The sequence below is a fragment of the Staurois parvus genome, unplaced genomic scaffold (genome assembly GCF_062004578.1).
Source record: "Staurois parvus isolate SC_StPar_1 unplaced genomic scaffold, SC_StPar_1.0 ptg000542l, whole genome shotgun sequence".
Classification (NCBI taxonomy): domain Eukaryota; kingdom Metazoa; phylum Chordata; class Amphibia; order Anura; family Ranidae; genus Staurois; species Staurois parvus.
In genome coordinates, this window is record NW_028318338.1 from 488,742 (window position 1) to 507,468 (window position 18,727).

Here is an 18,727-nt window from a genome sequence, read left to right on the forward strand (position 1 = left end):
AATGTGTGAAGAGAGCACCACATGGCAGCGTTTCACATCTGGGAAACAGATGCTTGATGATGCCAGACAGCCTAAGAAATACTCACCAATCTAGTAGAGTGTGCCTGGACTACAATCTTATCTTTAAGCTAATAGGCTTTTTCAATGATCTCTTGCAACCACTGATATGTGGTGGAGAGAAAAACAGGTTGTTCCCCCCTCCAGAAATCCTCAGGAAAGCCAAGGAGCCAGATTTTTGCAGAAAGCTGAAGCTGAGAAGTAAATACAAAACAGCTCGTAGCACATCCACACAATACATGGAAATCTCCCTAAAATGCATAGGAGTTAAACAGGGAGATTGTTTAAAGTGAAAGCTAAAAACCAACTTAAGAAAGGAGGCTCTAGTCCTCAAAACAATCTTGTCCTCATGAAGAACCAATGTGAAGAATATTAGGTTGCTGGTCAGACACATGACACAGAAGTGATAGCAACTAGAAAGACCACACCTTGTAAATTAGAGCAAACAGACAGGGTAGTCAGAGTAGACAAGCGAATATCTCTGATGGGTATAAAGGGTGGTCTTTAAAGAGCTGAGAGAACCAGGTTAAGATCCCAAGAGGTCACTGATGGTTGTACAGTTAGAACTATCTGACCAACACTCTGGACAAAGGCCTTCACTAGGAAATGAGAAGGAAGCAGTCTGAATTAAAGTAGTTATAAACATGAAAGGTTTTTACCTTATTGCATTCTCTGCAATAAGCTGTTCTCCCCCCCCCCCTCCTCCTTAACGCCTACCTAACTCATCCATCAATCTAGCACTGTGCCTGGCAGCAGGTCTTCTCTCCTCTTTCCCTGCTCTCACAGGCTTTTCTGTCAGTCATGGCCAAGACACACTGTATGTCTATGGACACATACAGCCCGGCTCGGGACCACGCCTGCATCTGGCTATGCACACGCAGAAGAGGAGGAGCAGAGAGCACCAACGGAGAAGAGGCTGTAAGGGGCCGCTCCGTGCAATACCCTTGAACAGAACAGGAAAGTATAAACCTGATTATTATTTTTTAAAAATAGACTTTACTTTAGGTTTGAGCAGATACCATGAAAACATTTATGCTTGAGGAACCATAGCAAATATTCCCTGAATGAGGAGATCCGCCAAGCACCATGGAGATCTGAGGTTTTTGCAGAGAGATTAGAAGATTTGACAAAATGAGGTAGGGCAGGAGCATGGAGAAAAACTCTAGCTTGTAGATCTTGGATACCACTTCCTTTATTCAGGCATCAGGGACATTGTGCATCAAGTTGTCCACAAAGGCTAACAGACATCACCCAACTTTGGAAAGTGAGGGCATCCCATCACTGCATAAGGGACTTGTCAGCGGGCTTGAAGGATTTGGAAGTCCAAGATTTATGACTGAACTGGGTCCCAGATTAGGGCATGAACTTAGAGGTCTGAGGAATATGAAAGGAACTCTTTTTTTGTCTTCAAAGGCAAAGAAGTTTTGCCAGTATGAGGCTTTGACATCCTTTGTTCTGGTAAAAGAGCACTTTTTCTGCAAGTGACATCCTTTAGAGAGTTGCCCAGAGAAGCACCAAAAAGACCTTCCCATCGAAGAGCATGCAAAGCAAGGGTTTTCACATTGCTGTTCCACAGTCCAGCACTTTAGCCAAGGATTTATCGCCTATTATTAAAACAAGAGACTCATTCCAGATAGGAAATAGACAATACCTACCAAGCTGCCAGCACAGTTGTGCAATGCAGCAGCCATAGGCTCCAAACATTTCAGAACTACATGGTCAGTAAGAATGATTTCAGGTTCTTTGGACATTTCCTACACACTCCTAAAGTTTGGCAAATGGAAATTACAATACAGGAATGTGCAAATCCTATCACCCCATGCCCGGGACAAACAGCGGACATTATAGCGAAAACAATAATTTTAGCGTTAGACCTCCTCTGTAACTCTAAACTGGTAACCTATAAAACTTTTTAAAGCCTTGCTATGGAGATTTCCATGTATCGCAGTTTGTTGCAGTTCCACGAGTGTGCGCAAGTTTAACCACTTGCCCTCCAGAGGATATACCCCCCATTCCTGACCAGGCCATTTTTTGCGATACGGCGCTGCGTTAATTTAACTGACAATTGCGCAGTCATGCAATGCTGTACATAAATTAAATTTATGTTGTTTTCTTCCCACAAATAGAGCTTTCTTTTGGTGGTATTTGATTACCTCTGCATTTATATTTTTTGCGCTATAAACAAAAAAGACCGAGTTTTGAAAAAGAAATATATATATTTTTGACTTCCTGCTATAGAACATATCCATTAAAAAATTTTAAAAATCTAAATTTCTTCATAAATTTAGGTCAAAATGTATTCTTCTACAGATCTTTGCTTAAAAAAATCCCGATAATGGTGAATTGGTTTACGTGAAAATTATAGTGTCTACAAATGGCAGTATATACTGTATACTGGAATTTTTAATTTTTTTTTACACTAGTAATGGCAGCGATTATCGACTTAAAGCGGGACTGCACCGGGCGTTCTGACACTGGGTGGGAACTGACTAACTGCCACTGACATCCCCAGTGACAATAATACAGTGATCAGTGCTAATAAAAAGCACTGACACTGTACGAATGACACTGGACAGGAAGGGGTTAACATCTGGGTTGATCAAAGCGTTAACTGTGTGCTGTGTGTGTTTTACATTGTGTGCTGCTGTGTGCTGTTTTACTTAGAAGACATGCTGTGCAGAGAGATACAAAGCAGCATGTCCATGCTGACAGGAGAGAGACCTGTGTTGTTTACACATAGGTCTCTCCCCTGTCAGCTTTGCCGACGATCATGGAGTGCTGTCTCTGCTAAAAAAAAAAATCAATCTATGTTTGGGGGTTCTAAGTAATTTTCTAGCAAAAAATTCTGATTTTAACTTCAGAAGAAGGCCTGGTCTTAAGGTGGTTAATGGAGTAGACACCAAAGCTTGATTTGGCTATACAGCATGTTATTGTACTGAGTACCAAAGTGCTTCCGTGTGCAAGGGTAACCGGAAGGAATTTTTTTTTCTCATTCAGGCCATCGCCCCATTTACTCACTCAGCAGATGCACTTCTGCTGAGCGTTGAGAGAGCCCGACACTCCACTTTCCCTAACTAGCATCCAATCAGTGCACATCACACTGCAAAGTCTCTCCTCTCCTGGGTGCAGTGCAGAAGACAGGCAAGGAGGTGAGCAGAAGATTAACAGCACAATGTTCAAAAAATTTAAAGTTTAAGTTGCCATAAAGCCCCTTTTATTTTTTAAAAGCCCCAGATGTTTCTAAAAGAACCTCTGCCTAATAAATAAACATCAACCCTTCATATTTTTCATCCTGGCCATCTTTTTTTTTTTTTCATCAGGACAAATAGATTGTCATGGGGGACAAATAGATTGGTACCCCCATTTAGTTCCTTGGACATGTAGTTCTTTAAAAAATGTTCACACCCCTGACAGTAATACCAGGTTGCATGGCAGGGCCTGCCAGGGAGAAATAGGACTTGGAAAGAATTTTTCCGACACTTTCAAGCTTGATCCTTAAACACTGGAATGCCTTTTTTGTGCCCAAAGTTCAGCATTAGGGCTACCCAGACCACTGACAAGAGCAGATTCAGGCAAAAGTTCCTCCAGATTCAAATGTGCACACACCATATCAATAAGAATCAATATGGCATCTTTAAAGCCTAGGTGTTATGTCAGCAGACGGAGTTTCCTCAGGCACAAACTCATCCAAGAAGGAATAATTAGACTCCTCAACATCCACAGATGACTGCGCAGAGGCTGGTACACCTGCAGGAGTGTCCAAAATTCTGAGAGTGCGTGGAGTGCTTATGACCTCCTGTGTTCTTGGTACGCTATCAAGACAGAGATTTGTTTTATAAAACAGCTGTAGAAAACTCCAATCTGAACAGACAAGAAGAAACAGCCACACCTGAGGAAGCTAGAAAAGACTCTAGGGAGTGAATAGACTGAAGCAGGGAACATCAATCCAAGCTAGATGCAGGAAGTCCCTGAGCTGCTGCTAAAGCAACATAAGCTAGAGAGGTCTGCTGGACCACTTCCTATGCACCTAATAAACTTCATTGTAGTAAGATAACTATTAAACAACCTAGAAGCATCTTAGGTGCTTACAGCCAACTAGGGAAGCAGGGAAGGTTATATGGCTGGAGGTGACCATGTCACTGTCCAGCAGCAAGAACAAACTGAGTAAACATGTGACCCTAGTCCATAGAACAGTGGTGGAAAATTACTCATACTGAAATGTGGGAAGAGGCAAGGTAATTCTGCAACACAGTTAATGTATCATTTCCCCAGTGAATTAACAATGGTGTGCCCAGCTCAGATGAAGCTATGACATGGACTTACCATGGTCGAAAGGTTTTAAAAGAACTCCATGGCTAACAAGCACAGTTGCAAGGCACCACTGGAGAGTGGTTCTTGCAGAACCCAATGAACATTTATCATTCCAAGCAGTCTTGGCCTCCTACCAGGGTCATTCTTCCAAGGAGCTCTTTAGGGTTCAGGATTACATCAGAGGCTGTGTCATGGCCCTGGACCTGTAAAGTATTCTGCAGCTGATGAACCAGTACGCTATAGGGTTGATTTACTAAAACTGGAGAGTGCAAAATCTGATGTAGCTGTGCATGGTAGCCAATCAGCTTCTAACTTCAGCTTGTTCAATTAAGCTTTAACAAAACATTGAATCTGATCCCTATACTTAAAAACAGAGCCCAGCTGAGCATGTGAACATATAATCTTGAATGAAGAAAAAGTAATCTTGATAAAAATAAAAACATCTAGTAAAATGAGAAGAGGAGATTAAGGGGGGATATGATCAACATGTACAAATACATCAGTGGTTCATATAGTGAACTCTGTGTAGTGTTATTCATCTTGAGATCATCACAAAGGACAAGGGGGTACTCTTTACATCTGGAGGAAAAGAGATTTAATCTCCAAAACACGTAAAAGTTTCTTCACAGTGAGAGCTATGAAAATGTGGAATAGACTCCCTCAAGAGTAGGTTCTGGCCAGCTCAGTGGATTGCTTCAAAAAAGGCCTGGATTCTTTCTTAGATACACAGAATATAACTGGATACTAACATTTAAAGGTAAAGTTGATCCAGGAAATATCCGATTGCCTCTAGGGGGATCAGGAAGGAATTGTTTTCCCAGCAGGAGCAAATTGAATCATGCTTTGCTGGGTTTTTTTGCCTCTCTGGATCAACTGTGGGTATAGAATTATAACTTTTTTTTTTTCTCTAATGGTTGAACTGGATGGACTTTTGTCTTTTTTTCAGCCAGACTATGTAACTATGGGTGAAAGTTTTTTTTAGAACAGAAAGGATGTCTATCCTCACAGGACACTATAAAAAACAGAAGCATCATGGGAGTGGGAGGGTTTATACTTGGATGGCAAAGAACTATATTGTTTGTCAGTGTCCAATTCCTCCTAAAGGCAGTAGTGTACCCCAATGGTCTCAGATTCCACTGATCCAGTGTTCTTCGATGAACAAATTAGAAAAATATGTTCTCTAAAGGCTAGCCTTACACCATTTTTTAAATTAGCAAAATTGTAATTTTAAAAGGTCAGTCCATCCAGAACTTCTGCATCTCCCAAAATCTGATATCCAAGCTATTACATAAATAACCGAGATGCAAAAATGGGAACTGTTAAACCAGCTAAAAGCAGTGCAAGTTTCTACCGCCACTTTTCTAATGCAGCCACCCCTGCCAGACAGCACAGCCAGATCTGGGACCATCACTATGGCTACAGCAGGAACCGCAAACAGCCCCACCTTGTTAAGTGGGTAATGACTTAGAAGCAGTTCAGGGATGAGGTTATCCCTCTGCTCACTCAGGCCTCTCCACTTTTAAGTCTGTTTACTGCCCACACATTAAGAGGAGAGCAAAGGAAGTTTAGGAACATTTACAATAGTTACATTGTAAATATATTTTAATTAAAAGCAAACTTTTTTTTTTTAGAGAAGTCTTCTCACTTTTTTAGCTTTTTTTTTTATTTTTGTTTTTTTTGTTGTTTTTTAAATGTATTCAATACATTGTACAAGTTTTAGTGCAAACACAATACCCAATTATTTTGTAAAATAAAAAGATGGGGTTGCATCAAGCAAATAGATAGAATAGATAGAAGCCTTAAAACTGTGTGTGCCCCTAAAAGCATGAAAAACTACGGTACCCAAAATTAACCATAAGCGACATTTTCTGATCGCTGCCTGAAAAAAACAAAACAAAACAATACTAAGCTCACTGTTTCAGTAGCTGCAAATATCAGGCTATTTATAAACACACCATAGTAAACAAGGGATTAAGGAATACCCAACTGCATTAATTTTTTTTTACTTATTTCTCTACAATTCGGCTTAAATGGTTATACAAAAGGGCTCGCCTAAAAAACTGAGGCAGGAGTGTAGATATCAGTCTTTCCATAAGCAGTCAGATTTAGATATTTCAGGTCATGGCTTTGGGAGACCATTACATTTTATGACTTGACCTAGCTCCATTCATCACATATTTGTAAGGAAAACTCAAGAATGAAATGCATTACGTCAATGTTGTTGTCACCAGTCCATACTCAACAGAGGGCTTAGCCTCTTTCCATTCACCCAAAATGGACAAACCTGTTTTTAGGTGACATTTAGAAAAAGCTAGCAGAGATAGCTTTTATTTTTTTTAATCTACAACACACCTACCTATTTCTTCAATTTCTTCCAAAAAATCATTGTATTCTCTCAGAGATGGAAAGTCTTCTTCACGCTTATTATATCTAACAAGAAAAAGAAATTTAAGCATAATTCAATAATTCAGCAACATCCGTGCTAGCTAATGGATGTCTGATCAATATAAATTTGTTTTATTATATTTTCTCAACGTGAGGTGTTACTACCTAGCGTTATTTGTCAGATGAAAGAAAAAACAGTGCAGGATGCATTACAGCTCTTCTTTTCTTAGATCATTCCAACCTCATATTACCGTAAAATCCTGAGAGGACCTGAGTTTTCACACACACAGGTATAATAGAAGTATTTACAGTCTAGTACATTACATGAACCTGGATAATCTTTCACATATTTATGTGTATTTCAGCCTCTGACAGATTTATACATGTAAAGGTAAATTTAGAATACTGCATGAAAGTAACTGAACTTGGAGAACGATGTGGCCTCTTCATGGCCTGAAACTCAATAGCTTTTATAGACAGGCAATCTCTTGGAGTCTCCCAGAGATATCCAATACGCTCTTTCATCTTTCCAGGGCTGCTACAAAACAGAAAGGTAGCATCTGATTGGATAAGAAAACAAACCTGTGCTTTGTCCAGGCAAGGCAAAGCAATAAGATTGCTTTAAGCTGAGCTCTAGCTTAAGAAAAAACTACCCTTGCAGTGGGGCTCCCTCTGCACTGCAAGAGTTTAATATTCTTTTTATCTAGTGGCAGAGGAATAAGCAGCTACACTTTCCCTATTACTCACTACCACAAACTTCCTCCATGTTGAACAACAGGTCCCCCAAATTCACTTTCCTTTGCAGGGTGCATACATTTCAACATCATCAGATACAATGGAGGACAAGTAGTCCTGCTATGTGCACAAGGACCCACCTTCACCCCAAAGCATTGGAGAGCAAAAGAGGTCATCGGCTGCCAGGTGAGTGAGGAATATGGCAACTAGAATTGCCTATTCCTCTAACGTTAGATAAAATTATAATTTAACCCTTGCACTGAAGGGGGGCCTAACTTGAGGCAATGATCAATCACAGAAAACAACCTGTACCTGGGAAACCCTGCACCAACTTTTTGGACCTTGAATATTACTATCAACATAAATAAGAGTTTTGTGGATTTTCAAAGTGCACCAGTAGTCTTAGAGGGGATTATAAGCTGTAAAGTGAGATAATTTAAAGCCTCACTCCGGGCACAACTTTTAATAGCCATGTAGGTCATTTCTTACATTTCTAACTGGTGTCCTTAAATTTTTGGTTTATCCATAAAAGTAAGCTTTCAGAGGCTTTCTCTGCCCCATTCGCTGTCATGGAAACCAAAAATCTGTGCCTACTCTGTGTGCAGTCAAGTGACCAGTCCCCTATATTGATCTGAACAATGGGAGTGTAACTTGAAATCTGTCATGTCGGCCCACAGATCTGACTACATTCCCTAAGAATCATGGGAAATATATCCGCTGAGTTTAGAGTCGGGGCGGGAGGGGTAAATGACGTAAGGTACTGCCTCCAGGCAGCTGGACATTGTTGTAAGGACTGGGGACCAATAGAATCATCACAGCAGATTAACTATTAGTTTTCTTGGAAATTGTGTGAGTTATCTATTCATTTTTTGGCGATTCGCTGAAACATTTATGAAAGTATTCAATTACAAAATAACATATTTATCCAGGAGATCAGCTTTAAGCTTCTCTTATCTACTAACTGTTCTGACATGCAGTTTTCACTACGTTTGCTTATGCAGCTTTTTATTAAATGCTCACTTAAAATTGCCCAGGTCAAAACAGGTTTACTACTAGACCCTGTTGCTAGATCAAAAAAGAAATACAGGCAGAAGATGAACAATACCAGGTACTGACTCCAAATTTCACTTGCAGAGTTGGTTACAGCTGAACTGAAATCCAACACTTTAAGGTGTTTTGGATACCATGTCTCTCGCTGGACACAGCATCTGGGCCACCCCAATACCAGAGGCAGCTGTGTCTCTGCTAGATAGCAAAGTTGGATCCACTGTCCACCAGAAAGATAGCAGTTATCTTCTTTCACCCACTACATACTGTACATTAATATCTTTAGCGCTCACAGACATCCACCACACTGTGTCACACAATCGCTCCAGCAGCACTAGTGTTTTCTGCTCCTGCTCTTCTGTGTCTGCCACCTTAGTAAGCCACTTGCTATGGGGGCATATGTGCGGGCAGTGGCTATAGACACTTACAGTGCAGCTTGGCCCACTTCTTGCTCCCTCCTCACAGCATTTGCCACCTCAGTCCCCATGAGCAGATGGAGAGGGAAGAGAAGAGATGCAGCTGGGCACAGTGCTGGATCAATTAAGGACTCGGGTAAGTATTTAGAGAGGAGGGGGAGCATAGCAAGTTTTAAAATGTTTTTTACCTTAATGCAGGGATTGTATTAAAGTAATAAAACATTTTACCATTAGAATCACTTTAATTTGGAGCCCAAAACAGAAACGTCTGAGCACAGTAGGTCCAGCCCAGTGGTAGCAGAAGCAATACAACAGAGTACAGACAGCCATGGTGGTTGGCACCACTGGCCAACTTCCCATAAGTGCAGCAATGAAAAGATCCCTGTGTAACTTCAACTCCCAGAACTGTCCATCTGCTGTCCACCACTGGTGTCGCCCTAAATATAGTGAATGACTGAAAGACTATATTTAGCAAGTACCAGCAAAGTGTCTAGCCACGTACTAGTTCTGTGTAGAACGGGAACACATATTAGATATAGTAACATCCTAAACATATTTCTAGCTGGCTTAAAGGTAATAAGCAAAAAGAAAACACGCACATTTTTAAGATCCTTTTGCGGATCTCAACTTCTTTATCGATTGTGGGGTCTTCAAAGAGCTGCACTCTAAAGTTACTTTTCCGGAGAGGAGTGTTGCATTCCTGGCAAGTACCAGAACCTCGAACAAAAAGTAGCTCAACACAACTTTCACACCTAGAACAAGAAAATGAAGAATAAGAAAAACACGATATTGCACAATGCAAAGAAAAGTACATTCATTAAAGCACACATCAATGCAGTTCTAAATAGTTTTTGTAGATTATTTATTTAATTTATTACGGGTACTTGTATAGTGCCATCAATTTGTGCAGTGCTTTATATATATATATATTGTACATTCACATTAGTCCCTAACCCTCAAGGAGATGAAATGTATTATTCTAAAAGCAATCAGTACACAGTAAATACCTGATTCTGAGTTTGTACCAGCCTCTTGCAGTCCTCATTTCAACAGAGCTTGGACTGGCAGAAAAGCAGTATAAGGCCTGGTTCATATTAATGCGTTTTTTTCGTGTTATTTGCAGAAACACACTACAGTCCATTTAACAAGGCTTCCTATGGAACACATTCACATCTATGCATTTTTGAGCTGCTGCATTTTTGGAAGGGGTCAGGGATTTTAAATGCAAAATTTTCATTTTTGCTTCAATAGATTTCAATGGAGACATTGCAGAAAATGCATGTAGTGTGTTTTTGATACATTTTGTGTTTTTAATCTACCCAGTAACAAGATGGCCCAAAAAAAAAAAAAAAATGCAAAACACATTTAGAAAAAACTTCAAAATTCATGTGCAAAAACGCAAAACACACCTCAAAATATACTGCAGAAAAGGACAAAATGTAAAAAGAAAGTCAGCAAACCTGCAGTATCCATGTCCTAACAAGGAGAACGCTCATAGACGAAAAAGTACAGAGTGGCAGAAAGATTAGTTCATCAGTCTGCCTTTGACTTTAGGATCACAGAATGGGGAAGAGCTAAGACCTGCAATTGTTACATAACAGCAGCAGAGAGAAATTAGGTCTCCTACCCATCTATACAGGGCTTTGCTGTGTGGCAGGGTGGTGTGATATTCAGAAATGGATGGAAATACCAACAGTCTGTAGGTAAAACAGCTCCCACAGGTGTTGTATATGTGTGCTTAGCAGTTTGCCTGGGTTCAGCTATAATTTGGTCTTCCATGGTTCCTCCTATCCCACCTCATCACCAACAAATGAAATTTATACTTAAAATCTTTTCATTTTTATTACATACCTTACTTTAGACCCAATGTTGTTATCACTAGGTCTCTGTGATTCTCCATTCAATGCAAGTAGATCATGGCTGCTGGGAAGGGCCAGAATGGAAGTGTACATACACAGCTCACTGAAAACTTCACAGCACTTTGCCTCAGTACTCCTTTCAAGAGCTATTAGTCCTGATGCCATCAGCGGGAAAGCTTCTCTGAAAAGTAAGGCAAATATCAAGACCCTTTGATGGGTGGATGTCTGCCTAGATGATGCTAGGTGTCCTTCAGTCAGAAAAAGAGTGGAGCTCTATCGGAGTATTGCAACTTCTGATGCACACTGTGAGCAGCTTAGAGTGTACAAGTAATTTCAGTACAGAACAGCAGCCTGTACAACTGTGAAAGACTGAAGGTTAGGCTGGAGTTCAGATTTTAGAACCCTAAAGCAATGGTTACAGACATACTAAAACCCTAAATTTCCCCTGTAAATGAAGCCCATGCAGCTTGCGGAGGCATCAGCTTACATACAATATGCTGAGGTTGTGTATGTGAACCTGCCAAACCAGCCCTCACACTGATAACAGCAACAAGCTCTGACAGCCCATTCTAACAGAAGTTATTATTATTATTATACAGTATTTATAAAGCGCCAATAGTTCGCTCAGTGCTGTACATTACAAAGGGGGACAGAACATGTGACAGAACAATACCAATACAATGCAAAACATGAGGGGATCGAGGGCCCTGCTCTTTCAAGCTTACAATCTAGTTGAACAAAAAGTGTCGCTGTTTTCCATGCAGCCTCATTTCAACTGTCATTTTTCTAATGTTCTAATTAGGCAAAACCTCCGCTTTTCATTGCTTCCTTTATTACTGCACTGCTATGTTTTAATGATAAGTCATTTTATTTTTTTTAGGACTTCTTTGTGGTGTTAATGGTGCTCCTAGTAATAACAGCTACTTAGGGAGCATCCACAAAAAAAAAGAAAACTCCTCAATAAACTCCACTCCCTTGGCCTCCATGACTCTGCTCTTTCCTTTCTCAGCGCACTTTCAGTGCCACATACAACACCATCTCCTTTGCTCCTCCTCTTTCTGTTGGGGTACCCAAAGGCTCCATCCTTGCCCCTCCCCATTCTTTCCTTTACACCTCTTCCATAGGCCAGGTGATAACCTTCCATGACTTCCAACACCACCTCTAAACTGACGACACCCAGATCTACCTCTCTATTCCCCAACTCTCCCCCTCGATCTCCTCACATATAACAAATTTACTGAGTGGCCTATCAGTATATATGTCACACATCACTTTCTCAAACTCAATCTTTCCAAAACGGAGCTTGTAATATTTCCTCCACCCCGATCCCCTCATTTGAGATCAACAGCACACCATTGATCCCTCCGCACATGCCAGGGTGCTGGGTGTAATCCTAGACTCTGACCTCTCCTTTGGACCCCACATCTAATCACTGGCCAAATCCTGCCACCTCAACCTCTGCAAAATGTCCTGAATTTCCTTCCTAACGACACTACAAAACAACTTATTCACTCCTTGGTTTTATATCCTGCCTTGACTACTGCAACTCCCTCCTCACTAACCTACCTTTACACAGGCTATCCCCCCTTCAGTCTATTATGAATGCTGCTAGACTTGTATACCTTACCTTCAAGGATGTTCAATTTATATCACCCAACACCTGGGACATGTAGTTCTGGCCACCAGGCAGGTAGTGTTTTTTTTTTTTAACCTTTAGCCCTGCTGTGGGCAAGCAGCAGAGCTCATCTGTCAGGTGGAAGCATTTGGACAGCTGCATTGCCACCGATTGCTTCCACACAGCCCACTACAGCACCAGCCTCTGCCCTCCTCCCTCCCCACTATGTCTCCCGGGCTCCGCTTGCCCATCTGAGGGCCCGGGACCAGTTCATTGGGTTCAGGGCAGGGAGAAGAGCAAATGTGTCTTGACCTGCAGACTTCTTGTCCTGACCCGGAAGTGAAGTCACTTCCGTGTCCCCAGTGACAGATTTCCTAGCCTTTCCCAGCAAGGAAAGAATGTAATGCAGTGCGATGTGAACTGCATTACCTAAAGTGGAGCCCAGGAGACATGCAGGGTCTTTTAGATCCCGGATGTCTCAAAGAGAACCTGTGACCAAAAATAATATTTTTAAGAATTGTAAAAGATTAAAGTTACACCAAGGCACATACCCCCCCCCCAAAACAAAATGTTGAGGCCCCCCAACCTCGCATATACGCACGTACAAACGTAAAAGCAAACGCTGGGGCACCTACGCATGAAAATGTTGCTTGTGATACGCATATCGTTGCACACGCCAAAATGAGACTAATAATTCTAGCACCAGACCTCCTCCATAACACTAAACTGATGTGACCTATAAGGGTGTTTAAAAGCGTCACCTTTTAGTAGAAAATATAGGGCACTAAAGTTAGTAACTATTTCACAAGCGCACACAAATTTAAGGTTTGACATGTTGGGTATCAATTTACTCGGTGCAACTCATCTTTTATATTTTACCAAAAAATTGTCATTTATTGCTTTTTTGTGCCCTAAAATTAACTGAATATATGTATGTATTTTTTACTGAAATTTTGCATTTCCTGGACCTTTATGGTAATATCATATAACTTAAAAAATTGGAACTACCACTATTTCTTTCTCTAGGGTGTCTTTCAGAAAATATATGTTTGGGGGTTTTATGTAATCTTCTGGTGTAAAATTATTTTTTAAATGTGCAGAAAAACGCAAAAACAGCTCTGGCATTGAAACGGATAAAGGATAAGCCTGACACTCCCCTTTCCTCATGAGCACCCAATCAGTGCTCACTACTGTCAGGGCTGGAGCTGTGGAACGGACAGGCAGGCCTAGTGGCAGGGTCACGCACTGACTGACCGGAGTCTAAGTCCCAGGCTGCCCTTCACCAGGGCCCCTGATGGTGGGGATGGACTTGACGCAGCCAGGAACCAGGTCGCGGCCCCGAGACACCCCAGCTGCGGTAATGGCCACCACCAATGGCGTGTAGCTGGTAGGAACCAGATCATACAATAGCGTAGTCGGGTAGGTCGGGTCGACAACAACAGGACAAACGGTACAGAACAGTAGACAAGAATAACAGGTCACAGGCCGGGTTCAGCAACGGGAGGTCAGATCAAAGGAAACCGCAGAGAATGGTCTACTCAAAAGCCGGGTCAGATTCCAGGAGAGTCACGAGAGTATAAACAGAGCTGTTGCAACACTAACACACAAGACAGGAATGCAAAGAGCACATGCGGACAACAGGCTTATATGTGATCAACCACACCCCTCTGGGGGATGGACCGCAGAGGCCTGAAGGCATTAAAGACTCCCACCATGCTCTGCAGAAACCCAAGATGGATGCCAGCACATGGAGCAGCATAACCTCTGGAAAAAGGTAGGACCTTGACAATTACACTGCAAGGTCTCTCCCCTCCCTGCTAGTCCCCACGTGCGATGCTGGAAACAGGAAGGGAGGGGAGGAGGAGATACACAGCGCAATGTTAAAAATATTAAATGTTTAAGTCTCCATAAAGCCCCAGACATTCCTAAAAGCACCTTAGATTTACATACGGTTTTGGTAAAAATTATTTTGTCTTTTTTTTTCTGGACAAATAGATTGTCATGCGGGACAAGTAGATTGGGACCCAGATTTAGTCCCTGGAAAAGTAGTTTTTTCAAAAATTTCCACACTAAAACTTACATTGGTGAGGTTGTCAGTGACCAAAGGATGGTGACTACAACCTGGATGTAGAGTTCATGGGGATCCAATCCAAGATCCAAGATCCACTAGGGATCATCAGGAAGATTACATGTATCGTGGAGGTGCTCAATGTGCGATTACCATGTGCAGGAATGTAAATCTCATGCGTCACAATAATCTTGGAACTAAAGTATTTATTAGACCTTTTGCTGCCACCAACATAAAGCTTATGTCGATGGACGTGACTCCATATTTGGGTTGGAACCGCCAGGAGTGAGTGTACTTGTTAGGTGCATTGTCTGCTTTGTCTCTGAAGTGATCTCACTTCCACTTCTTGTACCCTGGGCTCTGCTGTCCCAGGACGGCAGGCATGGCTGTTGTTGCCGGGTATGGTGGAGAGAGCACAGCTGTTTTCCATTTGCTGTATGATACGTTCTTGGTTCAGAGCTCATTCTTTGTCAGTGCTGGCTGTGATCTGAAGAGGGCTGTGCACAGGAGATGCCCTTGCAATCTATCAAATTTGGAGTGTTTTTGCAAGGAAGAGTGGGCAATTATTGTGAAGATGTGCCATGCTGACAGACTCATACCCAAAAAGACTCAGTGCTGTAATAAAATCAAAAGGTGCTTCAACAAAGTATTAGTTTATGGATGTGCACACTTATGCAACCATATTATTTTAGATTTTTTTATATTTACTTCTCCACCCTAAAATATTTTAGTTTTCAATTGATTTGTACAGTTTATAGGTTACATTAAAGGTGGAAAAAGTTCTGAAACTATTTAATCTTTGTCTCATCACAGTAACCTGACATTTTAACAGGGGTGTGTAGACTTTTTATATCCACTATAGCCATGCACATCAGACTGAGAGCATTCTCAATTCTAGGGCTATTATTCAAAGTAAACTCTAAATTAATAACCTGTTACAGCTTTTAAAGCATTGCCTATGGGCTTGATATGTTGGGAATTTATTTACTCAGCATAACCTCATCTTTTAGATTTTGGCAAAATTAGATTTTATATTGTTTCTGTGCACTAAATTTGGTGCATTTTTACCTGAAAAAAATGAGTTTCATAAACCATTGTGCTAATATGCATGTGCGTTAGGGAAATTAGATTGTAAGCTCTCTGAGGACATACTGATGTGAATGTACAATATATACACTATATTGCCAAAAGTATTGAGACGCTTGTCTTTACACACACAAGAACTTTAATGGCATCCCAGTCTTAGTCCATAGGGTTCAATATTGAGTTGGCCCGCCCTTTGCAGCTATAACAGCTTCAACTCTTCTGGGAAGGCTGTCCACAAGTTTTAGGAGTGTGTCTATGGGAAAGTTTGACCCTTCTTCCAGAAGTGCATTTGTGAGGTCAGGCCCTGATGTTGGACGAGAAGGCCTGGCTCACAGTCTCCGCTCTAATTCATCCCAAAGGCGTTCTGTCTGGTTGAGGTCAGGACTCTGTGCATGCCAGTCAAGTTCCTCCACCCTCAACTCACTCATCCACGTCCTTATGGACATTGCTTTGTGCACTGGTGAGCAGTCATGTTGGAACAGGAAGGGGCCATCCCTAAACTGTTCCCAAAAAGTTGGGAGCATGAAATTGTACAAAATGTCTTGGCATACTGATGCTTTAAGAGTTCTCTTTACTGGAACTAAGGCGCCAAGCCCAACCCCTGAAAAACAACCCCACACCATAATTCCCCCTCCACCAAACTTTACACTTGCCACAATGCCCTTCTCCTGGCAAGCAACAAACCTAGACATGCCCATCAGACTGCAACACAGAGAAGTGTGATTTGTTACTCCAGAGAACACATGTCCACTGTTCAAGAGTCCAGTGGTGGCATGCTTTACACCACTGTATCCTAAGCTTTGTATTGCACTTGGTGAGGTAAGGCTTGGATGCAGCTGCTCAGCCATGGAAACCCATTCCCTGAAGCTCTCTACACACTGTTGTTGTGCTAATCTGAAGGCCACACGAAGATTGGAGGTCTTTAGCAGACAATTGGCAACTTCTGCACACTGTGTGCTTCAGCATTCTCTGACATCGCTCTGTCATTTTATGTGGCCTACCACTTTGTTGCTGAGTTGTTCCCAGTTGCTTCCACTTTGTTATAATACCACCTACAGTTGACTGTGGAATATTTAGTAGCAAGGAAATTTCACGGATGGACTTACTGCACAGGTGGCAACCTATCACAGTACCACACTTGAATTCACTGAGCTCCAACTGAGAGCAACCCATTCTTTCACAAATGTTTGTAGAAGCAGTCTCCACGCCTAGGTGCTTGATGTTATATACCTGTGGTCATGGAGGTGATTGGAACACCTGAATCCAATGATATGGAGGGGTGTCCCAATACGTTTGGCAATATAGTGTATGTAAAGCACTGTGTAAATTTACAGAGATACATAAGCACCTGTAATAAATAAATATCACGCGACATAAAACATTGCAACAAACAACATTGTATTCTCTATGGTACCTGCTTTCTGAAAATATCTGGGGGTTTTTTTTGCGGGGGCGTTAACTAATCTTCAGGGCTCATATAAGCATTTTAACACGTGTGAAAAAACACAAACGGCTTGGACAGTAATAGGGTTAAACACCTAGAAATGTTCCAAGAAGGGAACATTGTTTGTCTTTGAAGTTCAAAGGAAGTGGCAAGGACACTGCATTTCTGGCCTGAAAAATGCAAAACACATCCAAGGACTGGTAAACTGCAATATATCATCTTTTTGTTCTAGGATTTTTGACATCCTTCAGAGCAGGGGTGGACAATTTTTATGAAGGTATTCCTTTCCCTTCTCTTTTTTCTGGACCTCAGGGCTCGACAAATGCCAGGTCCCCATGGAGACTAGAAATTGCATCCTGGTGCCTGGGTTCACACATTGCCTCCCATAGACTTGAATGGGAAATCACACCCCATATCTAGCCTGTCATGCAAATCTCTGAGTTTCAAAATGAACCTAGACTCACATATGTATGAACCAAGGCAGCTCCATTCACACCTGGGCGTTTCGGGATCGCAGCAGAATCACTGTGATTGCAAAATGCAGGTTCTGGTCCCATTATTGTCTATGGTGCCTAAAACATAGTCCAATTTTGCTGCAATTGTTGCATGGCGAATCGCATCTCATGAAGTCACGGGCAATGACAACCAACGCTACGCTACAAAATACCTGGCTCCTAACCTTTTTAGCTGGCTCCTAGATTCAAAGCAAATTTGTCAGTCCCTGTTGTACTCCATACCTTACTGTGTATCCTTAAAGCTGAATTCCAGATATGAATGATTTAAGTAGACATGTTCCATACTCCCACGTAAGCTGGAGATCACTGTAGTAGGCAAAACTACGCCAGTGATCACCGCTAGCTTTTGGGTCTTATGCCTAGTGGCTGCTCAGCTACTTCGTAAACACAGGTCACTCAGCACAGGTGAGAAGACTTTGCATTTTCCCAATGAATGCAAGCTGTTCTCTGATTGGACGAAGCAGTCACTTCAAAGTTCTATGACAGAAAAGCCATGGGGTCTACCAGGGATTAAGCATACTTAAAGGGCCACTGGGGGTGGAGTGAATTGGTTAAATAACTCAGGTCTTTAATTAAAAAAAAAAAAAAAAACCTTTTCTATAGCTTATAAGGGAAGAACTGTTTACTGTTTTTTCAAGCGCCTAGAAGTGATTATTAGCATATTATTTTCTGTTCCTAGAAGCTAAATAGAGTTATTCTATGTGTCCATGTACACTACTTTAGGCTATTAGCATTTTTTGAGCTTCAGCATCTCTAGAAGCAGAAAAAAATTGTTTTTGTGGAGTTTTTTGGAACGTTTTTACAGCAGAGAAAAAAATGCTAAATGCTCCTAAATGCTAAAATGCTCCCAACAGCTTTTTTCTTTTGTTTCCTCTACATGTACTCTTAAAATGCAACTAAAACACCAATGCTCCGAAATGCTACTAAAAAGCTATTACCAGCATTTTTTTAGCGGAAAAAAAAAAACATTAGTTTGCGTGTACACTAGTAGCCTAAATGTAATTTATAAGAAACTATAAAATCCAAGTCTAATTTTTTTTGGGGGTATGGATATTTCTGGGGGGTGTGGAGAATGAGTCAGCAGACAGTATTTGCAGAAGAGGAGAGTGGAAGGTATGAAAGAGGGCTATAATTGCAGGAGAGAATTGAGGAGGTTATACCAGCAGGCAGTATGTACTGAAGAGGAATG

At 41.4% G+C, this 18,727-nt stretch overlaps 1 protein-coding gene across 2 annotated transcripts in view; it reads right to left on the minus strand.

Annotated features, from left to right (window-relative positions):
• Positions 1-18,727, minus strand: part of MNAT1 (MNAT1 component of CDK activating kinase) — a 258,814-nt gene that overhangs the window by 185,399 nt on the left and 54,688 nt on the right. The window contains exons 2-4 of one of the 2 annotated variants that reach the window (XM_089690767.1): positions 10,803-10,991; positions 9,551-9,703; positions 6,725-6,798 (exon numbers count right to left, since the gene is read on the minus strand). In XM_089690767.1, coding sequence (XP_089546893.1) covers positions 6,725-6,798; positions 9,551-9,703; positions 10,803-10,991 — 416 coding nt within the window. The remainder of the gene's footprint in view (positions 1-6,724; positions 6,799-9,550; positions 9,704-10,802; positions 10,992-18,727) is intronic. The other variant, XM_089690768.1, reaches the window with a different exon arrangement.